This window comes from Saimiri boliviensis, chromosome 5 (assembly GCF_048565385.1).
Source record: "Saimiri boliviensis isolate mSaiBol1 chromosome 5, mSaiBol1.pri, whole genome shotgun sequence".
NCBI lineage: Eukaryota > Metazoa > Chordata > Mammalia > Primates > Cebidae > Saimiri > Saimiri boliviensis.
Genome location: NC_133453.1, coordinates 77,253,854 through 77,281,649, shown reverse-complemented (window position 1 = coordinate 77,281,649; position 27,796 = coordinate 77,253,854). Strand labels below are relative to the sequence as shown.

Here is a 27,796-nt window from a genome sequence, read left to right as displayed (position 1 = left end):
CTGGGGAGGCCGAGGCAGAAGAATTGCTTGAACCTGGGAGGTGGAGGTTGTAGTGAGCTGAGATCACACCACTGCACTCCAGCCTGGATAACAGAGTAAGAATCCGTCTCAAAAAAAAAAAAAAAAAGAACCAGAGAAATAAAAGTGGAAATTCCCTGTGGTTATTTGTAACAGTGAGTTATGGTTGGGTCAAGGGTTGGGAGGGGGCATCCCTCTATGTCCTAAGAATGGAGGCAGAAGGGACGGCTGGAGAAATGTGGGTCCTCGGAGCCAGATGAAACTTAATCTAAAGCTAGTGCAGGACTTGGAGTTACATGAGCCAATAAATTCTCTTATTTAGATATATTGAGTTGGATTTCCTGTCATAAAGAGGACTTAGTGATCTTCTGATAGAGAGTATGCTCATTTTGCAAAGGAGGAACTCTGATTAAAGAAAGCGCATTATATATTCCAATGTCATATTGCCAACAAAATGAACTTGGAGTCAATTGTCAATTCCTTAGGTTTTTTATTGCAGTTTCTTCTAGAATTAGCATGGACAATAACGACTAGAACCAATTAAACTATTCTCTTGAAATCAGAATGTGTGTGTGAATGAATGAAATCAGTATTAACAAAGTTAAAAGTATAAAATGTGAATAAAGAGAAATTGTCCAAACTCTTACACTGGTATTAATTTATTATCTGCATAACATGGTTAGCTGATAGTTTCCTACATGGATGTTTCCTAAATATTAATAAGGAAAAATATTGAAATTTAAGATCTGAATATCAGCTGATTTTTTTCATTATTGTAATACTATGATAGACTCATAGCCTGGACCTATATGTTTTACTTAGTTAACGGTTCAAAGTTGAGTTCAAAAATAATTTAAATTTTCAAATTTATACTCGAAAAGCTATATTTTAGGCAATGCCTTTCTAACAGAAATTAGTTTTGTTTCCTTCTAAACATTTATTTATTGATGTGTAGATTTACTTAAAACAATGTACAGAAAGATATTTTACATAGGAAATCAAACACATGATGACTTTATCTTTGTTATCCATATACCAAATGGTTTCCATGTCCCTACTCAACCATTTTTTGTATCTTCTTCTCATTTTATTATTTTTTTGATATCAATCACTACCATTTTCTTAGACTCTTTATGAGCAAACTCTTGCCTGAAGATTCTGTTGCTAGGTAGCATCCTCCTTTCCTCTCCCATCTCCTCTCCCTTTCTTTTGGGCTGGTTGCCATAATGCCTTTTGCAATGGGTGGCTCAAGTCCTTACTGTAATCATGGAAGCTGAATAAAAACCTAAGTATCTCTCTCTCTTTCTGTCTTCTATATAGCCAACTTGCTCAGTGAAGTATTTGGATTTAATTAAACCCAGATTAATCATTCAATATAATTACTCTATAAATGTCTACTTTATGCAATTTATCTGGATTTTTGATTTACCTTACAGAGCAATTTTATGGGTTGAAACCCTAATTGAAAAGTTGCTTAATTTGAGCGGAGTTGGGAATTTAAGTTCTGGAATTTCATTTGGATTTAATTAAATACAGATCAATCATTGAATTACTCTATACATATCTATACATTACTCTACACATAATCATTGAATTACTATACATTACTCTATACATAATCATTGAATTACTCTATACATATCTATACATTACTCTATACATAATCATTGAATTACTCTATACATATCTACTTTATGCAATTTATCTGAATTTTTGGTTTACCTTACAGAACAATTTCATGGGTTGAAACTCTTAACTCAAGAGTTGTTTAATTTGGGCAGGGTTGGGAATTTACATTCTGGAATTTCTTTTTCTTCAGTGTGCTTGACATTTTCCACCTGCCCATAAAGATCTACTTTTCACCTTTTTCTACGTTGTTGTGTGCCTGGGGAGGCTGACCTTTTTGAACTGTATCAATGAGCTCCCTTTTCCTCTAGCTTCTGATCAGATTCAGCCAATGGAAACACTAGCAGGAAATCAGAGGTGGGGAGAAGAGTGAGGTTTTGGTATTTATTCCCTAGGCTAATCTTAATGCAGGTCATGGTGCATCTGAGTACTAAAAGTCATGTGTCAGGGGAGCCTCTTGATACAATAATTCTACTCAGGTTTTGATACTGCTTTCTTGCCTTGCACCTTCTGCCTGATGGTGGTGATGGGTTCTCAACCTTGCTTGCACTCAGACACTAACTATATCAGGCCTGATTGGTGTGTCTTACTTATGTTAACACCTTTGCAAATAGTGACTTTCTTACAGTCCCTCAATTACTGTGTCTGAATGTGCCATCTGCTCTTTCTGGTGAAAGTGGCAGCGCAGCAACTGAGCTTTATGGCTAAAAGACAGAAAACAAAGTTAAGTGTTCAAGGTAAACTAAGTTGAGCAGATCTCGGGGGGTGCATGAACTGGGCTCATTCCACCCACCCATAACAGATCATGGGTCCTCATCTACATTAGTACCTATCACAATTCTTACTTCTTTTTGTACCAGGAGAGTACCAAGGTTTTTTTTCTTTTACTTCAGTTTCTAATTTTGGATAACTCAAGCAATGAAGTGTTTTACGGTTTAATTCTTAGGTTTTAAGTAACATTAAAGGCTCTAAGAATAGGACTCATTCACTCACATTCATTCAAAACTACCCAAGCACTGGTAATTGTGTAGCACAAGGTGACAGCAGGACAGTGAACGTTATGACCAAATGTCTCCTGTTTTCAACTTTCAGATTTTGTGTACCATTTTCTGAACATGAAAAATAATCAGTTCATATTTTGTTTTAAAAATATTTTGCAACTGCTTTGATCTGTGTCTACATCCACAATGCAAGCTATTACTAACTTAGTTTCCTCTTGAAATGTAATTGGTGCTACTTATTTCACAAGATTGTTGCGAAGGTCAAATGTGATAACATGCAAAGTAGCTGTGAAAAATACCAAGTGCTATATAAAAGAATAAGTTGTAATTTTAAAGTTTTTATTAACAGTTTTATTTCCACCAACAATTTTACATAAATATGAAGGGGAGCAGTCTTATTTTTTTACACATGCACGAAACACCTGAGGATTAATGTGGAAATGAAATGATCTCATCTTTTAGTAAGCTAATAATATATTTAAGAATTGGGCCGCTTTTATGTTTTTGATGAAACTATTTTTAATTTTTTGTAACAGGACTACTCTAACTTAACTGACACTATACAGAAGCGAGTTACTAACCAATGGGATAAGCACCAACAAAAAAGAATTTGACATATTTCATTTATATCTTTCTAGAGAGACAGCTTTGTGGGTATATCATCCCATGTTATCTAAGTACAGTCTAAATGATATTCAAAAGCCTGCAACTTGGATTTAAAATTTAAGTTAGGTATTTTTCTGATATTGCCTGAAAAGTAGACGACTTATTGAGGCTTTTAGTCGTACTAAAATGCTCTTCTTATTCAGCATTTGTTGTGGCACATATTGTGATCAACATTATATACGTATATATAATTTCTCAAGAAGTTTTCATTGAATCCAAATTGCTTAATGGACTTAATAATCAAAGTGAGTATGTATATACGCAGAAAGCATACCAATCATCACTTTTCTGAAGAGCCTTGATAACAGTTTTATGCTAAAATGCACTATTATTAAATTGCTTTGGAGTTTGTACTCCTGCCAAAAGAGTACTAGTATTTTCAGAATTAGAAACAGAAAACTGTGTTATTGAGAGCTTAACTGAAGAAAGGTCAGTTTCTCAAGCGGCTGCTTGAGGTAATAAATGATAAATAATATTTATTTCTGTCTTATTTGGCATGCTTATTATTTTTCCTCTGTCCTCACTGGTGGGCAGTAACCCTTAGACAGATATTGAAAGGAAGAACTTTTAGTTAAAATTATTACTGTATGGCTTCACTTGATACTGTCATATTTTTATGTCTTATGCAAATAACACATATAAGCCTTCATTATTCCATATTAAAAACACAATGAATAATTTCTGGAAAAAGTATGGTAATTAGTGTGTGTTGATCAATTAAGGAAATCCATTTAAAGGAATATTGAAAATGCAATTAAGGAAATCCAGTTGATTTTAGCATAAGAGAGATAAATACTAGGGTGGATCAAAGTGACAGCACAACAGTGAACATTATGATCAAGTGTCTCTTTTTTTCAACTTTCAGATTTTGTGTGCTATGAACTGAATTGCTCCCCTCCCCGAATTTGCATGCTGCAACCCCAACCACCCACATGGGATGACATTTGGAAATAGATCTTTAGGAGATAATTCGGTTTAGGTGAGGTCATGAGGGTGGAGTCCTCATGATGAGAATTCTGCCCTTATAAAAAGAGACACCAGAACGCTTGCTTTGTCTTCAGAACTGTAAGATATAAATTCCTTTTGTTTAAGCCACACAGTCTATGGTATTTTGTTACGGCAGCCTGAGCTAACAGACACTGTGTATGTACTTTCTCAAGTGTTATATGGATTTAGAAGTTGTCAGAATTATTTTGCATATGTAATGGGCTGTACTTTTAATCTTCTAAATCATAAAATTATTTATATTAATCATTAATTTTTATAATCAATGATGCCCAAAGAGGCCTTAATTTCTTAGGCCCCGTTCACTTTCATTATCCGCATCAGCAATTTGTTATTTAGGACCATTCTGGAGGAATCCTCCCTCTTTAAAAATAAATTCTTTGCCACTTGTCAACACTTGCTGCCTATGTATCCAGTGGAGAAAGGTCTGCGAAGACGCAAATGCTGAGTGGTTGGTAGGCACCCTCACCAGAAATTGTTCACTCCAGGTAACCTCTTAGATCAACAGTCCTGACATAGTCACTTAGTATCACAGGCGTCTCACATTTAACATGTCCGATATTCTTGATCTGGCACTATCCCAAACTGCTCTTCCTCCAGTCTTCACCATGTCATTGAAGGGCAAATCCAAATTATCAGTAAACTCTGCTGGCTATACCTTAAAAAAGAATAATAATCTCACTACTTCTCACTATCTCAACTGCTATACCCTAGTAAGTCACTATCATCTCTAGATTACCAACAGATTGCTAACAGATCTTGTTTCTACACTAACCCCCTTCTGTCTATTGTCAACACAGCTGAAAGAAGGAGCCGTCCTAAATCGTATCATGTTCCACTTAGGTTCCAAACTCTTCAGTGGCTCTGTATCACACCCACAGTATAAAAGAAAGTGCTTACAACGGTCCGTAAAGCCCTGCATGATCGGCTCCAACGTCCCTGCTCTGCAACCACTCCTACTACTCTCCCTTTTGCTCAAACTATTCTGGGCTCACTGGCTTCCTTGCTATTCTTCAAATAGGTCAGGCAAGCTTTTGCTGTATGACCTTAAGTCTACTTTGTGGAAATCTCTTCCTATAGATATCTACAAAGTGTCTAACTCATTCATAAACTCTAAGTTTTTGCTCAAATCTTGCTTTTTCAATAAGGTTACCCAAGTACTCAATTTAGAGCTGGAACTTACTCTACAATCTCCCTACCCTTAACCTTGACTTAGGTTTCCTTATTTTTCCATAGCATTTATCATCTTCTCATATGGTTTATAATTGACTTATTCATTATCTTTACTTACTATTGTCTGTTCTCCCTGCTAGAATGTAAGCTCCAGAAAAGCAAGGACATTCTTCCCCTCGTATTGATGTATGTTTTCCACATCTAAAGTGGTGTTACATCATATATGTTCAATATATAATTGTTGACTAAATGAATTATTCTATCTAAATGAAATTTCTTAGTGATTTAAAATAAATTCCATTAACGTTGATTTTCATTAGCTGGTATTTCTTATTTATTACATATATATGATTTATATGAGAAATGTAGGCTCTGGCTTTGTGACTTAAATTTGCTGAGGAGCTGTGACTCTTGTCTCTCCCTCACTTATGTAGTGGAAAAGAGAAAATGAGGTGGTAACAGATAGGAAAAAGAACTGCAATTAATTTATTGTTTGTATTTTACCGGTAAATGTGCCAGTTAATTGAATATCTAAACTTATGATAAGACCAATGCCATCAAGGTTCAGAAGAAATTCCACAGTTAGACATAATCCTGTAAGGTTTATGGTCACCAGAAAGCATGTATCCTGTGTAACAGAAGTAATTAAATTGGCTAATCTTGGTCAAAACAATGCATTTCCTTGACTATTTCTCTAGTTATATTTTCCACTGCCATTTAAAAACTTTTAAAGACTTTTTTTGTTTTTTGGTGTGAATACTTTTATTATATTCTGAAATACAGTACTATGGTTGGGGGTGGAAAGGAAAGGGAACATAAAATATTTAAGAGACCACATTCTGCAGCTGAACTCTCAGCTTTGTTAGTCACTATGTGACTGCAGTTGTGGGTAAATGAAATACAATTCTCCACCTTACTTTTCACATCTGTGAAATGGGAATAATAGCATATACCAAATAGACTTGTTTTGAGCAAAAACACTTCACAACACACAGTGCCTGGTACACAGTATTCACTCTATAATTATTTTATCAGATAAAGAGGATTTTATTAAAATTAAATATTTAAAAAGCAATTTTTTATTATACATGATATTTTTGTAAAATACTATTGTTCATAGTATTAACTTGACTCATGGAGACAAATTAACATTACTATTATTAAAAAAATAACGCTACAGGCTTATTTGAATTTTTATACTAGAAAATTTATAATTTGAAACACTAGCTTTAGGGAGAGAGATGTTGTGTTGTTCGAAGTCCTCCTCTGCATCTTCATGGTAGGAACTTTCTTTGGTAACCCTTTTTCTAAGTTAAGAATCGGGAACTGTGAAGGATCTGATATTTTACCCTATTCGTAAACAAACAAGTAGAGTGCCACAGTTTCATGGAAGTTGGCAGAATGCATTAGATTCCTGAGTCAGATACAAAGAACTTTATTACTCCAAGGACAATAGGCAGCATGAGCTTCATACTTCCATAGATTCCTTTCATTCCAAAATCCCACGGGGTGAAGAGGAGCTGCTAGATGGGGGCTGTACATGTTTTGGGTTTGTTATGCAACTGGAAGAACTCCATGCTTAGGAAAGTCCTAAGAAGGCTGCTAGCAAACCTACCCAAACTTTGCGCTGGCAGGAAATATTATCTTTGAAATTAAATGTGCAGAAAGACAAGAAACCCATGGGTACTTAACTCCCAACTACATAAATGCAGTTGCATCAATAAGGCTATTTTCATGAAAAGATGCACACAAATTTTGACCAGAGTTAGACTAATATTGTAAATGCAAACACTCAATCCCTTCTAAGCATTTCTTTGAATATGTAGTTAATCACTTGGAATAAAATTTTGCAACGCTTTGTTCTTTCTGTGCTTGCTCACTTGATACCTTCATAAGCCATGCCTTTTTTTTGCCTCTTATCAAGTAGGTTTTACTCTTCCCGTCTATATATTTATGCCAATAATTTAACTTTAGTGGCTTAAGTATTTCTTACAATATTGAAGAAACTTACACTTTCCCAAGAGTGGCTTCCACATCAGCAATCTTCCTTTCTCTCTGCCTTTTCCTCTGAGAACAGTTTCACAAGGTCTAACATCCTCCTCTGTAGCATAGCAAACCTACCCAAACTTTGCCCTGGCAGGAAATAGTATATTTGAAATTAAATGTGCAGAAAGGCAAGAAATTCATGGGGACTTAACTCCCAACTACACAAATGCAGTTGCATCAATAAGGCCATTTTCTATTTTTCAAATAGATACTTAGCTCTGCAAGGTTGATTTCCTTTGTGAGCAGTTAACACTTTTTTTTTAACAGCCTTATTTTTAAGAAACATGTTAGCCCTTCTCTTGTTCTTCAGAGATAACTCAAAATAATATCATTTGATCTTTTTATTTGGTTGGTTTTATTTCTACAGCTTCCCTGTCCTTTTAAAGTCAGAGCTACAAAATTCATTTGAGCTCCAGAGATAAATCAGACTTGTCCATTGCTATTACTTAATAAGTCAAAGTAATTGAACATTTAACAAGAGTTTGCCCAAAGGTTGATTGAGATTATGTGCCGGACACCTTCTACATTATCAGTGTATAAACAGCAAATAACTTTTTAGTATATATTCATGTCCTGTGCAATATTTGGGACATCTTTACACTAAAAAAAAAAAAAAAAAAAAAAAAAAAAAAAAAAAAAATTGGAAATAAAATTCAACTAGATATGGTTTTTGTTTTTGTTTTTGTTTTTGTTTTTTATTTGCCAAATCTCACAATTCAGGTCACCATTTATCTACTAAACAAAATTGATAACTTGTTCATACAATGTGGCCTCAAGTGGGTTTTGGCACAGAAGCACTCCTCTGAGAGCACGGGTGTGGTACTGGTTGCAAAGTTTTGATGTGACATCAACACTACAAAAGTAAATGTAACTGCAAACTTTGAAATTCACAGATGGGGCTTTGAAGTCCAGCTCAAAAGAGTGGAGGAATGGGTTTAAATAAGTCACAGACTTGCCGGTTTGGGGTTTCCAGAAAGAAAAGTAACTTGAGCAGCTGAAAGCTTGGAGACCTTTCCAAAGAGAATGGGAAGTTAACAAAAGGCTTCTTCGCGAGTTAGAAGGAGAGAGCGCGAGAACCTGAGCGAGCCAATAAGCAGGGACTGGCTGGCCTCCCGGCGGGTGTAGCCAATCAGGGCAGAGATGGGTGAGGCTAGGCTGAGGGAAGGGGCGGACTACAGCAGAGTTGGCTCCGAAGTGCGGGACTCAGCCAATCGGAACCGGGCGGGGTGGGGCTGGACTGCGGTAGGGGGCGGGTTCGGAGGAGTGAACTGTGCCGTTAGTGCGTCTTTCAGCCTCACCTGCAGCTGCAACTCCCTGCACCTGCACCTTTGCTTTCCTCCCTGCACAGCGACGCTGACTCGGAGTGTGACGCTCGCTGCGCTCCTCATGGCCTACCCGGGATACGGAGGAGAGGTGAGTCCCAGCCGCTTGGCCGTGCCTCTCTCCCTCGCGGGATGTGGCGCCCCCGGGGGCGGTGCCAGCGTGCGGGTACGCCCGCGGCTCCTGCTCCCTGCGTCCGTGCCTGGTACTCAGCAGCGCCGGTACTCAGGGGATGTTGGGAACCAGGGTCGGGGCGGGCGTTGACCCTGGGGTGACTTGGAGCTCAGGCGTTCTTGAGGTCCCTCGAGGAGCATCCTGGTGGAGCCGAGGGAGTAATGTGTATTTGGAAATTTATTTCCTGGAATGGAGGAACAAGCCGCCCTCTTTTTGTTCCAGTAACCTTTTGTGGTCCATCAGTCCCCCGCCCCTCACTCGGTGTTGCTAGAGATCCTCTTTCTGAATTTCTTAACCACTTCTTGTTCTTTAAGTTCCTTATGAATAAATTAAGGTGTATGGTAAATGACACCTAATCTTTACTGTTATTCGAAGGGCAATCTGTTCAGACTTTCTCCCTCGACCCCAGGCAGGGGCAAGTTGACTTACAACTTTCTTTCAACTTTTATCCTACATCACCTTTGGGAGTTGCAAGTTGTAATCCTAGTGTCCTGGTAGCTACCCACTTATTTTCAGAAAGGAACCCAAACCTTTAATATTGATGTCAGTGATCTCCAAAGTGCAGTGAGCGAGCTGTGTTAACAAAGTTAACATTAGTTTGATCCACTGCGGTGTGGGTAGAAGATAATATATTTTCTATTTTTATTATATTTGTTTTTTTACCTAGAAACAGAAATTGTGTTTTACTGATTTTTAACATAGGACTTGACTTAGGGCTATGGTTGTGGTCTTCAAAAGAGTTACTCCTACCCCTGGGAGTTCATGGTTTTTGTTGTTGTTTTAGGGTATGAATTTCCAGGTCCTCAACTTTCACATGTATTCGTTCCTAAAATTGATTTGCTTGAAATTCAGACTTGCCTCAATTCCCTCTGGCACCTTCCATTGTCATGCCTACCCCTCCTCATTCCTTAAATTTAGTAAGGAAGTTTAAAGTGCCTAAGGGAATGTAAAACCCCCTTCAAAGATTAGTCAAGATAGCATAAACCTGTAGGGTTTTTAAAATGTCCCTAGCTTATACTTATTTTCATTTGGTTGAAGCTATCTGTTAGAAGTGTGATATATTTACATTTGTTGGTGTGCTCTGAATTCATATATATATATGATAAAGTGATGTGGCAAGAATAATACATTTTCATTCAAATAATTTGCTGCTTCCTTATTCAACTTTTGTCAGAGGGCTTGAACTTTATGGAGAGTTCCACAACATAATAATAAAAAAAAAAAAGTCTGTATATGTTTTGAGCATTTAAATTCCCTTTTCCATGTATTTGAAATAAACAGCTATTTTCAGCTGTTATGCTCAATATTAATAGCTGGAAAGAGAAGCAATATAGATTAGAGGCACTGATTTAAAAAAATGTAATTGAAATATTTTAAGATACATTGGATAAAATTTGGGGATAAAACTTACATAATTTCTTTAATAGGAGTATATTAATAAGAGAGTTGAGACTTATAAATCATGGTAAATAAAGGCAACCTATACTTTATTAATATTTCTTATATTCTTTTAACAAAATGTAAAATGTTAGCTGCTGGACCTAATTGTTTTGATAGTATACTTTTATCTAATTAAGTGCATGATTTATGTCTGTAGGAGATGCATTTCCAATAGATAATTTACTTTTTTCTTTTGAGTATTGTTTATCAAAATTGTAATTTTTTAAACTAATTGTATACTAATAAAAATTATAACTCAATTGTAAAGGACATTTTTTTTTTCTTTTTCTTCATTGCTCATTTTGGTCACAGGAAATGAAACAAAATCTAAAACTTTGTTACATGTTTTTATTGTACATGTTGTATTATACAGGCTTCAGAGTTTTCAATAATAAAAGCACAATTTAAGCACAAAAACTTACACAGATTAGATTTTCACACAAGAAATAGCAAAAAAAAAAATTCAAAAAGTAAAACATAAAACTTGTAAATTTTATGTAATAGCCTTTTTAGGTCTGTTTAAAAATGGAGGGAGCAAGTACCAGACTATCATAGTGTATAGATGACACTGTGTGTGTGTGTGTATTGTATACTCTATTATAGTGTGTATTACTATATATGGTACTGTGTATGTGTGTTATACTATTTTACATTATATATACACTATTATATATATGCTTATACATACACTATTATGTAGTAATACATACTGTTTATATTTACACACTATTATATAATATACACACTAAGTTGCTTATGAATAATATATTAAGTAATACGTTAAGTATTATATAGTAATATACACTGTAGTAGTCTGTGTGTATACATATTTTGTATTATATATAATACATACTATGGTGTACACACTATAAAATACACAATATTATATATAGTAATACATACTATAATAGTGTGCATATATATATATATATACACATATAAAAGTATGTACTTTCCAAAGAGTGATGTAAAATTTTTTAAATGTCAAGATTTACAATATGTTGGTCATCGTATTCTTTACAACTATTTAAACTTAAAAACTTTATATGTCAATATAAAATATGGGAAAAGGGTATATAGTTTTTCAAAAATCTTTTAAGGGGAGGGAAGCAAAATGTTTAAAGAAACTTCTTTGGTTCTGATAATGTCCTGAGGGATGAGATCGAGTTTTGTATGCTGGCCTCTCACTTGTTTCTTTTCAGCTGATTGTGACTTATTACAGTTAATATATGTGGGATTCTCTCAAGTTATAGATTATGTGATCTACTTTTAACTGAAGCCATCACAAAATAGAAATAGTAAAGATTCAAAAGCATGCAAAACAACACGAAAGGCTTGGACATGAAAATATTGTCTAAGCCTTTCTTTAATCACATTACCTATTAGTAATAATAATGATCAATTTTGACTAATTTGAAACTATTAAGAGGACAACTTGAAATACAAATTTATGTAAACCATGTTTAGGGATGAACCTTGTTGGCCAGGGCCCCAGTTCTCCTCCATATGGGCCCTTTCACATGGCTCTTCCACTTCTTCATAGCATGGCAGTCAGGTTCTAAGAGAGAGAACAGAAGCTGCCAGTCCTCTTAAAATCTTAAATCTGAAACCGCCATGATGCCTTTTGTACTGTTTTCTACCAGATAAGGCTGAAACAGGCCCAGCCTGTATTGAAGGAAGTGGAGAAATAGTTTGTGCTTTGGACAAGGGGAGTGGCAAAGAATTTGTAATCGTCATTAATCTGACCACCAGGTGCTCAAATTATGGGATTTGGGAAAGTTAATGTTGCAAATTGGGAAGGGAAACTAGATTAAAGGTTATTCCTAAGGACAGATTCTTCATACAATACTGCTTGCCTGACTTTGGTTAACAAAACAAGTTGTGTTTGTCCTTCACAAATGGAGATGCTGCAGTTAAGGGTCCATAGCCACTCTTGTGGCACCATCTCTGCATTAGCTCTTCACCAATGTAATTGTACTTTGTTTGTCTTCTCTTTTCAAGAAAACGTTTTTCAGTTTTTGTTCCTTTTGCAAAGCTTAAAATAAGGAGGGTCACCAATAAACCTTACATTTAAATTCTAGGATATAGGCTAGGACTTCATTGTCCTCCATGTCCCTGGAGGTCTTAAAACCAAAGCCCAGGTATCTGTTACTGCCACATGTTCTCAGAGTAAAAGCTGTTTTGGGAATTTTGCTAATTTTTTACCTGTGGGTTTAGCTTTATCCCCAGATATTGGCCTGGAAGTTTCCTCTTATCAGTACTCTTGAGAAGATGTTAAAATAATGCTTAATGAAACTGTTTGTTTTCAGTATTAGGGTGGTTCAAATTAGCTTGCCATTATTAAAAGTAGGAAGGTTTTTTTTTTCTCTTGAGTCAATGTTAGTAATTTAGGTACTTTTATAAGTTCCTTTTCATCTATATTTATCCCAATTTCAAATACTTTGGTATAAAGATATTCATAACATTTGTTTATATATATCATATACTTATGTACAGATGTATTAAATATATATTTCTTTCAAATTCTATTTGTGATTATATATCCTTTTTTTATTTCTGTAATTGGCCTGTTCTTTCCTGGTCAGTCTCTTTTCTTCTTTTCAAAGAGTTATTTTTGATTTTTAATATATTCTGTTTTAATGTTTACTGTTTTTTTTCTTTCTCAGACCTCATTGCTTCATAATCTAGATTTTGACCACCTCTCCAAACACATTTCTTAGAGCTCCAATACTTCCTCCATTAACTCGCCCTCACTTCTCTTTTTGCAGCTGTTCAAACTACTTGTGAATAATCTTGATATCACTTCCTCCTAAAAATGCTAAGTAAAATGCCTTTTTAAGGTATTAAAAATGTATACCATTTCCCAAAGTGAAAAGAAATGAAGAGAGCCATAGCAGTAAATAAGTAACTGTGTAGCTTCCAGGGTCAGATTGTCCATATATATTTGATTACACTTGAGCTCCAGGAGGAGGTTGAGGCTGCAGTAATCTCTGATTGTGCCACTGTATTCTAGCCTGGGCAACAGAATAATGCTTAGTATATAAAATCGCTTAATAAATATTAGTTGCTTATTGTTATTGATATTCTTGTTTATTATTCATTTTGAAGAGGATAATGATTATACCTAGTCTGTGGTTGGAATTATTATTTTATTAATCTTTTCTTTGTCATCTTGCTTTTTAAGAAAGTTTTCTGGTGGAAGTCGTGTTTCAGCTCAGAGCGTTTTCCCATTAGGTCACAATTTCATTGTATTTACCCATGTATTCTTTTAAGTATGTGCCTTAAGGTGTACTTCTTAGTTTTACTTTAGGTAAAATCTTGCATTTCTTTTTTTTTTTCTTCTTCTTTTTGTTTACTTCGGGGATGATAGTAAACATTTTTAAAAATTGTGCCTCATGTACTTCTGTTGAATTAGGTTCTTAAAGGCTAGTAACTTTCTTTTTTCTTTTACACTTATTTTAATACTGGGTAATATAAGTTAATGAATTGAATTATGTCTTAATGTAGGACATCTAGCACTTTGTAGTTAAAGTTTTTGTGATAGATAGTTAAGATTAGAAGCTTTTGGAAACTGTGTTTACTTTTTGATGTCCTTCTGATGATTTCTTTTAATCCACTTTTATAGATAATAGGTAATATTTGTATTACCAACCTTCTCCCCTTTCACTCTTATAGTTTGGAAATTTTAACAGTCAGATGCCAGGAGCAGGTCCAGATGTGATCCTTGGTGGATACTCTGGGTACCCAGCATATTCAGACCCTTATTCCTCAGCTGATGACACCATGTATGCTTACTTCAGTGCTGTTGCTGGACAGGTGAGATGCTAAATTTATTGCATGTTTTAAAAAATTATTATTTAAGAGAAATGTCAACTGTTTTACTTAGGGTATCATTTAAAATGATATGAATTTTATATTTTAAATTTATCTAGACTAATTTTCTTCCTGAGATCAGAGATAAGCATAGTCATAATTATTTCATTTTAAAAGTCTATAGATGTGATGCTTGACATACTGTTCATTTGACTAAAAGAGAAAACATTTTTTTTTCCTAGTGGGGAAATGCGATTCTTTCTTACCTAGTATGCTTGCCTTACTGAAATTCTTCTGCAAGGGGCTCCTCTTATTAAGTCACTAACACTACCAAAACGTATATATTAATACCCTCTTATGAGTTACCATTTTTCTATCACTTAAATATTTTTATTTCTTTCAGTCTGACATTTAGAAGCATCATACTCTCCCTGGGCGATTGATAACACAAAGCTAAGTAGGTTTAGCCTGTCTATTCTTTTATAGCATGCAAAAATGAGTATTGGAAATTTGAGGAAGGTAGAAACTACTTAGAACAGTTACAAGGAGCAATATTTCTATCTTGGGCCTCACTCCTATTTAAAAAAAAAAATCTCAGTTAAAACCTAAGTATGTCAAACAATATGATTGAAAATCATGTCAGAATGTTATAAATTTATTCAAGTTGGTAATTACATTTTTCACAGGTGAAGTTATGTCATTTACAGTAAGTAATCTTGTTTGTTTGTATATGGGTGGTAGATTTTCCAGATTACCAAAATAATCATGTTGGGATTTATTTTTATCTATTAAAAATTAAAGTAAATAGTTTATTATGTTATGTTGTGGTATGGTATTAGGGTACTATTAGTTTCCAGTAAATCTGAGTGATTATTTAAAAGGCTGACTTTCTGATGCCCAATAGTCAATAGGGAAGGGTGAGCCTGCCAATTCAAGTACATTAGTTCTGTGGGTGAATTGTAATTGACGATCTGTGTATACTGTGGTCAGGTGAAGCTTTTCTTCTACTTCTACATACCTGTGACACTATGCCACAATTTATTCTTTTTTAAGTAATTTTATATGTATTTTTCATGTGAAATTTCAAGGAAAATTAAGCAAATATGATATGTATTAAACCCCTTTGTATCACTTATTAGTTGTATTTGACAGAAGTGTTGAGTAAATATTCACAATTGGAAGGAATGCAATATTAAAAAATTCGAATTTCTTCCAAATTAATAAATAATGTAATATTATTTGAGTCAAATTTCTAAAGGTTTCTTCTTTTTTTTTGGCACTTTCTGCAATGAATCTATAGTCTGTCTTGTATGCTATGTTATTGAGAATATTAAATTATAGTATATCATAATATAAATGTATTATAAAAATTAATAATAGTGATAGTGTGGTCCTAATGTAAAAACAAACATGCTGAAGAGCCTAGAAGCTTAACTGTGAAGTCAGTATATGGTAAAGGTAGCATTTCATATCGATGGGGAAAGAATCATTCCTGAATTAACTATCCTCAAATAATTAACAATTTACCTAAAAGTAGATGTGTGTCCTCATCCCATACCGTGTAGTAGCATTAATTCCAGATATATCAAAGGATTGAAAAGAAGGTATATTGGTGTTTATCTCCTATTGTTGAAATAAATGAACTTTTCTTTTTTTGCTGCTTTACTGTGTATTGCAGTACCTGCTATATTTGTGTTTTTGTTTATTTGTGTTTTTGTATACAAAGCTTCTTAGAAGAGTGATTAACTAAGATAGTTCTATGTGTTAATGAAATATTTGGGAGCATTGTCTTTTTAAGATGTGCCTTTTTTTTCTTGGTGTGTTTCATTTACTTGTTTAACAATTTTGGTGGAATATTGAAAGTTTTTCTGGGTTTATGGGATACAATAGATTGGTGTATGGAGACTGTGGGCCAGAGAGGATTTGGAAAAAGAGATTTATATGAAAATCATCTTGAGGTAGTTGGGGCAATGTATCAGAGAGGAGATTTGTAAAGTGTGGATGATTCTGGGACAGGCTTTATGGTGAAACAGATTAGGAAAAGGTAAAGAAACTGGCAGAATGAGGTTCCAACACTAGACTAATGGGCAGAGACAGAATTTCACTCTTGAGTCTTAGCTCTTTTCTTTTATAATGGTCAAGAAGGATTTATTGACATAGGTAGAATTTTATAGAACATTAATAACATGTTCACTAGGTCTAATATGCTATTCTAGGAATAGACAATATGCACAGAATTAATATATATGGCAGACATTGTTTTTTGGCTATCCCAGCTTCATTTACAACCTCCTTTTGCCTTTTTTTTCTGTATTAGAGGCTGGGGAACTATATTACTCACCATCCCAGAAAACTTTGTAGCTACTAAAGGCAGCCATGTGTCATAGGACTGACTATTGACAAGCAGGTGCAGTATCTTTGGAAAATCTTTCTATCTCAAATGAAAAAAGCCTTACTAAGAGCAAGCTTTGGTTGTTTTTGCCCCTTCATTATGGAGGTACAGCCGCCATCTTGTGACCCTGAGACACAGGCTTGAGATAAAGACCGGTACATAGGGAATGTGGAAAAATGTAGAGATTGTTGACATGTCTAAGTTGGCATACAGCCCTGTTCTGTCTAGACTGAGATTTATTGTATGAAACAATAAACCCCTATTGGTTAAACATCTTTAGTAATATTTTCTGCTGTTTGCAGCTAAATGGGACCCTAACTGTTATATTCATTATATCATTGTCATTTTAAAGGATTATACTGGGAATAAGTACTATTATACTGGGAAAAATCTATTATCTCTGTTTCACTATATAATACATTCATATAAAATCACAACTTAAAGTTTATAAACTGGGCATATATTTGGAGACTTTTTGACTTTTTCTAAACTATTTCATCATTTTAATTGTCAGCAATAAGTTTGTTATGTTTGAACTATTTGATACTTTCCTTAAATTTTCCAGTCTTGTGCTTTTGAATAAATAAACTTCATGAAGACAGGGTTCTGGTCATATTTTCCCTTACTTGACAGATAGGTACTAGGAATTCAGAGATAGTCGATAAATATTTTGAATGGATGCATTTTCAATTTTTAGTCTAAATATTTAGACTGTATCTTTCACATGCTGAATTCTATCTAGCCTTGAGGGATTAGGTGTAATATCTAACTTACGTATACTGCTCCCAGAATCCAGCTACTGAACTCATATCTATTGCCATATCCTTTTTGGATGCCTCATATAATTAATTATGCTCTATGAAAAACATATGATTAAAGGTTTCTGCAGTGTTCTTATTTGTAGGATGAAGTATTCCAAACAGGAAGAGTTCAATCATCAGTTAATTTGGGGAAATTCCGGTTTTGTTTTTATACCTACATACACGGGCATTACAATAATACCAACAACTTCAACTTTTGTATGCACACTGCTTCTGCTTTTCCACATGGCAACTGTGATGTGGACATGACACATGTACCTTTATATTATAGATAAGTAAGTGGAGACTCAAATTGAGAAACTGAACAAATAGGACTTGAAGTTGGATATTATTTTAAAATCTTGCTGCCTAACCAAGGGCAATTGATTTTTATTGATTATCTACCTGATGCTCTTGTAATTTACTTAGGAAATTCAGCCTTCTATTACTAATGCTACCTAATTCAGTTAAAGGTTTATGTAGTTAACCTGATCATCAGCTTCTACTATAGGAGAAGAAATTCAAAAGTATCGCTTGGATTTTATACATGTAGTTTAGGAAGACATTGCTTATTTGTGAGTTAGTCATTAAGAAAACATGTTTTCATAACATCTATGAAGTATATACTAGCAGAATGCTTTTTGATGGCAATGACTAACTTCCAGCAAAGCTGTTCTGGTTGTTTTCCCAACTCCAAAAATTCTGAAAAGAGTTCCATTCATTGTACCAAATTTTAAATGTAATTCACATTTGAGTGAGAAATTCCAATCTTTTTAACCTTCTGAAATAGTAAATGAACATGGTCACAAACAGTCAGATCTCTATGTACTCAGGGAGATACAGACACATAGAAAACGATAACAATATGGGGAAAGATGTACTAAAGGTGAACAGGTGAAGATGATTACAACACCAGGAATTTTTACTTGGTCTCTTTGCCGAGAACAGCACTGCCCAAAGTAAATATAACACAAACCACAAATGTAAAGTGCATATATAATGGCTCACAACATATTTCAAAAAAGTAAAAAGAAATAGATGAAATGAATTTTGATATTTTATTTAACCCATTATATAAAAATCCTAACATTTCAACATTTAATCAACATAAAAATTATCAATTACATTTTACATTTTTGTTACTAAATATATGAAATCTAGTATTTTATATGCACAGAACACTGTAATTCAGACTAGCCACATTTCAAATGCTCAGTGGAACACAGGGCTAATGCCACTGTATAGAATAGCAGGAGCATAGAACACTTTTCTCTCAGGTGTCTGCATAGCTTGCTCCTGCACTGCCAAAAAGGCCTTCAAACATCTATTAATTAGAGGAAACATTTTCTAAACTGTCCCCCAATCTAAAAATATGCCTGATTCTTTAAAGGTAATTTTCTAACTACAGAATTTCAAATATAGTAAGCAAGCTTCCCAGAAAAAGACAAAGAAAGGAACACTTAGATACTCTTGACTAGGGAATACCATACATGTGGTCGATTGAGAAGAATGCTGCTTAGTATTTTGTAATTCCTGTTAGAACAACTGCATTTTAAAAAGGGATTCTTTTGCTGAAGATCCATTAGAATATCAGTGTTTATAATATTTCTTAGAAATAGTTTGTAAAAGTTTTTTGTTGTTGTTGTTTCTTGGGTATCTTATGAAGAGTATGTTTTAAATTTGCCTCCTTGATCCTTCATTATGGCCAATGTTTTAAATTTTTACTAATGTATATAATGGTCCCAAAGGAATTACTTATTTTAGTCAAAAACAGGATGAGATACTGAATCATAATGAGAACACTCAACCTATTTCATTTCCATTGTGATTTCTTGTTTGCATTTTAAAAATTTGTTTTCTGTAATAAGTTCAGGCAAGACATGTTTGGACAGTAATCAGAAGAATAGCAGCAGAATACAGAGGGACTCTAGAATTTTGCTAGGGTAGTGGTGGGAGAAAAAAATATTTTCCCTTTCCAGTCAAAGCTTCAGTGTTATTTATAAATAATCTCCTTCCAAAACAGCATGAGTGGGGATGTTTTCGAGACTTTGCTGAACACATTTTAGGCATTTTTCTAACTGTTTTAAATAGAAGTATGATGACTCTCATAAGATTATCTTGAACCATTATAGGACAGGGTAATTGTGCTATTTTTGAGAAGTAGAAGAAATTATTTATGTTGTATGATATTTTGTAATATGCCTCTGTTGCCAGTAATTGTCTCTAGAATTTTGTAGTTAATTATAATGTTTCAAAGAATGCATATGTCTTGATTGGCCTAGAATAGTCAATTAATGTTTTAATATGCTTTTATACAACTGCACATTAAATTAGGTCATAATTATTTTTAAACAGGATGGTGAAGTGGATGCTGATGAACTTCAGAGATGTTTGACACAGTCTGGAATTAACGGCACTTATTCTCGTGAGATCTTTTTTCCACTCTTGTTGAAATTGTAATAGGAAATTTATTTTCTTACTTTTTTGTTTCTGTAATTAAAATGTTTAAAAAATTACCACAATTATACATGAACATAGTTTAAAGAATCAAATAACTGTAAAACTTGTTATAAAAATAACTGTTCATTGTGCATTCCTGTCTCCTCAACACTAACTGCTCGTAGAGGAGACTTCTTTTAGCTTAAAAAAAACCCTGATTCTTTTGAAATTTGCTTCCAGATTTCAAGATAACATTTTTTTTTCACGATTGAGTTTCAGTTTTTATGATTGTCAGTTGATATCCTGCTATGGAAGATGAGGATTTCACTTTATTTCCACTGTAAACTCTCCCGTCTCTGTACCCCACACTGGAACCTTTCCCATCCTCCTGTCCTTCCAGTGTCATTATATATATAATAATTTCGGTTAGGTACATTAGTCTTTACCTTATTTATACTATCTGAATGCTGCTTATATCTGTGTCTTATTATCATAAGTAATGTATAATTACTTTCATGTATAATTATTTTTCCTTTTTATATAATATTTTGCTTTTCTTGAAATCAGTTGTTGTTGGGCATTCTTTCTTTTTCATCATCCTAGAACTCTGGGACATGCTGTCTTTTATGCATAGCTGTCATGCTGGGATTCTTTCACCATCATTTTGGAGCTGGTTTCCCCATTTCTTTTGAGTTGAATGTCCATTTTACTCCATCTCTTGTCCTCTTTTTAAAAATTCATTGTTTTAGTGAAATATATAGTTAAGTAGCTTGTTAATAAAAGAATACATGGGAGGTAAATTGTTGAGAGCTTATGTATCTAAAAATGCTTTCATTCTACCTTCAGAATTGATTGTCTGGGCAGGTATAGAATTCTAAGTTACAAATGATTCCCATGCAGAATTTTAAAGGTATTACTTCATTGTTTCTAGTGTTCCTGTTGCTTTATCTTTCTCTTTCCTGCCTGGATGTGATGTGATTTGTTATTCCTCTCTAGAAACTTGTGAGATCTTTGTTTTTAGTATTCTGCAACTTGACAGTGAAGTGCCTAGTTGTGTTGTGTGGGGAACTTAGAGGGTATTTTCAACCTGGCAACTCCTTTGCTTTAGTTGTAGGACATTTTCTTCAATGATGTTTTATGTTTCTGGAATGCTTTTTGTTTTGACTAGGACTTCTACTTTTGTCATCTTTTCCCTCCTTTTTTTTTTTCTGAACTTTTTGGGAAATTTCCTCAGCTTTGTTTCCTAAACCTTCTATTGAGTCTTTCATTTTTGCTTTTCATTAAAATCCAAGAGCTTCTGTTTTATTTTCATGAATGTGATGTTATCTCTTATCTCTCTGAGGTTATTAATATATTTTTAAAGTTACTTCTTTCTATATAACCTTTTTTTTTTTCCAAGTCGTTTTTCCCCTCACTTTGTTTGTTTTGGTTGTCTTTCATGTTGAATGCTTTTCTCAGTTATCTGATAATACTGCCTTGCTCGTATTTTAACGAAAACATTGATTAGAACCAGAGATCATGGTTGGGTGTTGATAGTGGGCTTCAGTGTATGGTGGTTTGGCTGGGCAGTTTTGTCTGGGAACTCTGGGTGTCAGTATGTTTAGGGATTCCCTTTTGGGCTGGGTTTTCTGTTGGCCTTCTACCTGGAAAGGAGAGGTGGACTCAGAAGGGTTCTCAAGCCTTTTGTAGATTGTCCCTTAATTGCTTTGGTTTTAGAAGATAGCCTTGTCTCAGCTCTGGTATCATGCAATTCAGAGACCTCTCCAGAGAATAACATTCCAGACTTCTGCTGGATTGGAAGTAGGTGTAGCTCCATACAACTGAACTGAGGCAGGAAGGGGGTATGAGGTTTTGAATGCTCCTTAGGTAGACATTCAGCCAATTCTTCTGTTTTTATCTCTACTTTCACACCCACTTTCAGAAGTACTGCCAATTCTTAGACATTTGGGGTCTTCTCCAAGGGTTGCTTCTCAGCTTTTCTCCTTACAAGTTCAGGAATCCACGTTTTCAGATCTAGGTTGGCTAACTCACATCCATCAACTCTTCAACTTGCAAAATTTTGTTCCTTTATGTCTTGACTAATTCTCTTTTTCTCTTAAGTTTTATGCCTTAAAAAAAATCAGTTTACTGTCCATTCTGTTGGGCTGTGGGAGGAAGTGAAAAATCTGTCATATTTCCTAAAAAGTCTCTCTCCTCACTGTTTGTCCAAAATATTTCTTCTTATACATACACATACCTATTCTGAGAGTGAAGATCTGCTTATTTGCTGATTCAGTTTTAGCCATCTATTACCATTAATTCAGATTCTCTCACTTTATGAATGTGTGCCAAGTTAATCATAAAGGAAAATAGATATTATTTACTTGTCCAAAAGAGGAATGCCATTCCAGAAATTTCTCACATAATCTCCTCAGTCTGATAGTTTTATAGACTTAGCTTTATAAGTTTGGGAAATTAATTTTCTGGGTCCCAGTTACTTCCTTTTCAAAACTGGAACTTTTATATGTTTAGCATGTTTATGTGAAGTCATGTAACACATACCACCTTACTCATAATAAGAGCACATTGAGTACCTATTGAGTTGTCAATTTGAAAATATTACAACCAACAATTTTAACATTGATAGCATTTTAAACATTTAAAGAAAATCAGTGATTTTAACTTTGGAGTGTTTTATAATTTTTTCTTTAGTGGGTCTAAAATTTAGCTGAAATAATTTTCTTTATAAAATGTTAAAATGCTATGAATAAAATAAAATAATTTTGAAAATTTTTATTTATTCAGTCACATTAACAAGCTGCTAGTAAACACTTGGTAAGTTTAAACTGTAATAACATGATATTTTCTTTATCAGGACTAGGAAATTAGTCTTGGGATAAGTCAGCATACTAGTTGAATGTAATTGTGAAAAGGATTAGAAAAACTGAATTTTATCTATAGGTCATCAGTTGTAGTTCTATAAATACGAAAGTGTTAATACTTCAAATCACCTTGGTTTTAAGATAGCTTGTATTGATTTCTTCTTCCTTTTTTCTCTTCCTAACCTCAGAGAAAAACCAGTTGCTTCTATTCAGATGCTCATTTTTTCTTACTTGGTCTATTGCAATAAACTACCAAAGGACTTAACCTATTTCCAGCATCATCTCACTTTATAGTTTATTCATTGTAAACTAAAGTTTCTAAAATGGAAATTTTAGAATTTCCCTTCTGCTTCTGAAAACACTTCAGTGGCTTTTATTGGCTCAAACTTTTTGCAGTAGTATTCAAAAGATTCATGATTTGGCCCTCATTTGCCTTTCTGATGTCATCTTATGTCACTCTCTCCCATGTACTCTGACTCAAGTTTTGTGATCTCTGAGTACATGCCAACTTCTACTTAAACTCCATTTGTTATTTGTGTTGTGAAGACTGGAAGCCTTCCTTTTCCTCCGGCCTGGGTGAAGCCAAATGCTTTACGGAATCTCTGTCACAGTAATTTTCAGTTAGTTTATAATTGCTCATTTAATTGTCTTAGTCCCCTCACTAGATATGAGTACTTCGGAGACAGTAATTTTTTTTTTAAACAAAGAGTGCTTAACATTCAATAAAAGCTTGCTGATTATGGCAATTTTATATATTTTGGCAGTTTTTAAATGTTTTATTTTGGAACTAGAGATTGTCATAATTGTACAAAGATAAAGTTGGGCATACTCTAATTTAAATATTGAATATGTTTTACAGCCTTCAGTTTGGAAACCTGTAGAATTATGATTGCCATGTTGGATGTATCCTTGAATAGAAATAGAAAATAGAAAATACTAAAGAGTAATTGCTTCCTGAATATTAAACCAGTTGTTAGATTTCAGTGCCCATAGTAAACTAGTGAACTTAAAAATACTTTGTAAGATCCTGATTAAATTCCAGATTTTTTAGTTTTAATGCAGAAATCTATTCATATGATGAGTTTGGCTAACTCTACAGAAGCATACTTAGGTTTTAGTCAATGATTTAGAGTCAGATAAACTTTCTCAGCTATCAAAATTTATTTTTGTTAATAAAACAATCAGAGAGATTACACAGGAAAAATGGGATTTAATGAATTCAAAGAGCTATGGGCAGCTCTTAATGGCTGGAAGCAAAACTTCATGACTGTTGATCAAGACCAAAGTGGCACAATAGAACATCATGAGTTGGGTGAAGCCATTGCTCTCATGGGTAAGAATATTAACATTCTTTAGAATGTATAAAGCTCTTCTTTGTTCTTTGATTAGATGAAGCTTAATTGCTTCAATTTGCTAAGTAATAAAGTGATATATTTTTCACCAGCAAGTTCCTTTGTTTGTTTTCAAGGTCGTAGGTAAATTCTGATCAAAGACTTCAACAAAACCATTTTAATTATGATTTTTTCCAAAAGGTGATCTTCCATACATGCATACATTCTGAATTTCTTCTGTTGAGTATGTTTAAATTTATTTCTTTGTTAATACTCACCACTTACATTGTATTCTTTTATAACTTGGCAGGATCTCTAATTGGGAGCTAAAGCTTGCCTCTGTCAGTCACAAATCTGTACCAAAGAGCTTTTCAGCAGTAAAAGCCATGTTTTTGTTTGTCTTTTTTTTTTTTTTTTTTTTTTTTTTTAAATTCAGATATAGTACAGAACACATAGCAGGTACCAAAATACATCAAGCTGGAAAGATTGCATTTTAGAGTAATTTAAAAGTATATAACTTTATTTTTATCATACCTCTTTTAAGCTAATATTCTTAGTGTACTTTCAAAATGGATAACATGCAGTGGTGTTTAATTTGCTTAAAGTCAATGCAGTTCTAGGTAGCTTCCTGAATTGTTTCTATGTTTGTGATTTTATTATTATTATATTTTTTGAGATGGAGTCTCGCTCTGTTGCCCAAGCTGGAGTGTAATGGTTTGATGTTGGCTTGTCTACCGGGTTCAAGCAATTCTCCTGCCTAAACCTCCTGAATAGCTGGGATTACAGGCGTGTGTAATCTTTAGGCGTGCTAAATCTTTAGCAGAAAAGTAAACCTCCAGAGTTCAGTTAGGCAGCTGGATGTAAAAAGGGTAATCTAGATTATTCAAATTTAAGATCTTCATATATATTTAAAAATTATCAGATTATCTTGGTGAGAATACTGTGGAAAAATCTAGGAATTTTGTCAGTACCACATTTGGATCATAACTCTCTAATATGAAATTCAAACTATATTTGCATATAATTATATTAATTTGCATGTTTTAATGTGTCTTTCAATTTATACCTTTACTTTCTTTTACTTTTAGCAGGTTTCCTGCATTATATTCTATTGTATTTAGCTACATGCATAATTTTCTCCTATTGCATTTATTTTGGTTGTTTTCACCTTTGAATGGATTAGTGTCATTTGTTCAAGTCATTTTCTCCTATTGCATTTATTTTGGTTGTTTTCACCATTGAATGGATTAGTGTCATTTGTTCAAGTCTACAAATTCAGTAATGTATGGGCAATTATAGTGGGCTACCATTCTTAGTAAAGTATACACATCTCATTAAAAGCCTAGGGCCATCTATAAGTGTGCAGCAAGTAGAATATATTAATTCATGTTTTTATTCATTTTTTTCTCATTCATTTTAAATTTTATATTTTATGCATATTTTAAAATGGGAATAATCAAACAGTAATACATGTATAGAATTTAAAACTAATTTAAAACATATACTTGGAGTGAATGATCAAAAACTTCTCATTGATATAAGTATAAAATAAAAAATTTTGGACATCATAGGATTACTAGAACAAAGAACTAATGAAATCACTGAAGTAGTGAGAAAGCTGTTATTATTATTACAGTGTGTGAAGAAACATTAAGATTTCTAGGGCAAAAAGGAATAATGTTTTTCCATTTTTATTCCCCTTTAGAGCAATAACGTTGATCCTCAAGTTTCCCTTAGTTATAAAAGATACTTTCAAGTAATATGTTCAGTGGGAAATATGATTTGAATAGCAAAGATCATTAGTAATCTTTGCATTAATATTCTTTAAGAAATATAAAAAGTTACATAATTGAAATATGGAAGCATTAAAGCCTGTGAAATTAGACATTATTTCAAAATAAAAATATATGACAGAGTCATAAGAAGATAATTATTTTCTTTTCCTTAGCTTTGACTTTATTACAAAATTAGAATTGTGATATTTATATACCGATTAACAGGATTAACAGTGAAGCCTTTGATCAATTTCAATATTAATGTATTCGTTTTTAATTACGTTTTTATGGAATGAATTTCGAAAGTTAATTTATTTTATGACTTCATTAATGAGAAAGCAATCTTGCAGTGTTCTTATTTACATTTCGAAGTTTTAATTTATCTCTTTTTAGGTTATAGGCTGAGTCCTCAAACATTAACTGTTATTGTTCAACGTTATAGCAAGAATGGCAGAATTTTCTTTGATGATTATATTGCTTGCTGTGTGAAGCTTCGAGCATTGACAGGTATTAACTATTTAAAACTAGGTACAGTATTATGTAGCTATTTTTCTGGAATAATGTGTCTCATTTCTTCCAGCAAAAAATGTATAATAATATATGCTTTCCCCTTTTATTTACTGTTCAATCTAATTAGTTTTAAGGCTTTAAAAATTAAGGAATAGAAATGATAAAAATTGTTGTATGTTATTTTTGAAAGATTTTCTTCATATCTGTGTTGCCTGGGCTATTCAATCACTTAAGATTTAGTTGAATATGAAATTATTCTATTTTTGTAATGGGGGGGACAAAATATGTGAAACTATATATCTTAAATTACAATAAAAAAGTAATTTCTTCATTTAAAGATTTCTTTAGGAAAAGAGACCACTTGCGACAAGGGTTTGTGAATTTCGCATATGATGATGTGAGTATCCTGCTTTTGATATTTATACTGTGTTGTAGATACATTCTTAGTAAAAAAAAAAAAAAAAAAAAAAAAAAAAGGTGATTCCCAAGTACCAATACTGCAAATAATATATTTTGTATACCATATACTTTTTCTATATTTTTCAACTTGATAAAATATAAGATTAATGTTGGTATAGATGCCAAACAATTTGACTTCATGTTAAATTGTAAATATTCTTTTCAATTTTTCTGACAGATTTTTGGAGTTAAAAAAAAAAAATGATCTTTCAAATCACTCTTAAGGGCCCAAACCACCATTATTTTTTTAAAAAGTAGTTTACTTTGGTAACATATTTTCTCAGGGAGGGAAAAATTAATCCAGTACAGATTACAAAGATTACAAAGCTATTCATTTCTCATTTCAAATGGTTACTATTATCCTGATACTCAGGGTTTTTAAAAATTCAAGCTATAAGACAGTTATATTTCACCTGTGCTTTAATGCTTCAGGGTTTTTGTTTTTTTTTTCTTATATTTACTGATAGAAGTTACAGGGTCAACATTACTCTACGATTATTTATTGTCTTGAATTATAAGCCTTGGAAACAAACTTTCCCTCTTAAGAAAATGCTCTTATGGAATATAATTAGTCAAACACAATTAAAAACCATTTTATTCTTAATAGATAATTATTTTACTTATGTATTAGTTTTTGCAGGGCAGTATGGCAATTTGAATGTCTAGAATTCTAAACCTGAAGAGACACTGTGAATTCTTTTGCTTGGAGGAAGTGGACTGGACTACTTCAAAATTTTTAAGGTTTTTTCCGTGTTCTTCCTACCTGTTGAATCTCTTCCCTTTCTGTGTGTTTTTATTTTAGCAGGTAGTTCAAAGCAATAAAATATTTTTTTTTTTAATTTGGGATATTACTGCTTTTGGAAAGTTACCATTTTACAGATATGTGCATATTGTCATAAAATATTTGTGTATGATTGATTTAAATAATGCTTAGCCTTAATTTTTAA

At 33.3% G+C, this 27,796-nt stretch overlaps 1 protein-coding gene across 1 annotated transcript; it reads left to right on the top strand.

Annotated features, from left to right (window-relative positions):
* Nucleotides 1-8,789: 8,789 nt before the first annotated feature.
* On the top strand, nt 8,790-27,688 carry GCA (grancalcin). Its single transcript, XM_003921928.4, has 8 exons — nt 8,790-8,948; nt 14,145-14,285; nt 19,830-19,899; nt 23,634-23,677; nt 23,960-24,107; nt 26,274-26,387; nt 26,729-26,787; nt 27,481-27,688. Exons 1-8 carry the CDS (start codon nt 8,922-8,924, stop codon nt 27,505-27,507), a joined length of 630 nt encoding a protein of 209 aa, XP_003921977.2. The 5' UTR covers nt 8,790-8,921; the 3' UTR covers nt 27,508-27,688.
* The last annotated feature ends 108 nt before the right edge of the window (nt 27,689-27,796 follow it).

Bases quoted from the DNA above. Each gene is read 5' to 3' on its own strand.
- GCA (XM_003921928.4), top strand. From the start codon at position 8,922: ATGGCCTACCCGGGATACGGAGGAGAG. The intron at 26,388-26,728 runs GTATTAACTATT...CTTCATTTAAAG, and splicing joins GAAGCTTCGAGCATTGACAG to ATTTCTTTAGGAAAAGAGAC. The intron at 26,788-27,480 runs GTGAGTATCCTG...CTTATGTATTAG, and splicing joins TGAATTTCGCATATGATGAT to TTTTTGCAGGGCAGTATGGC.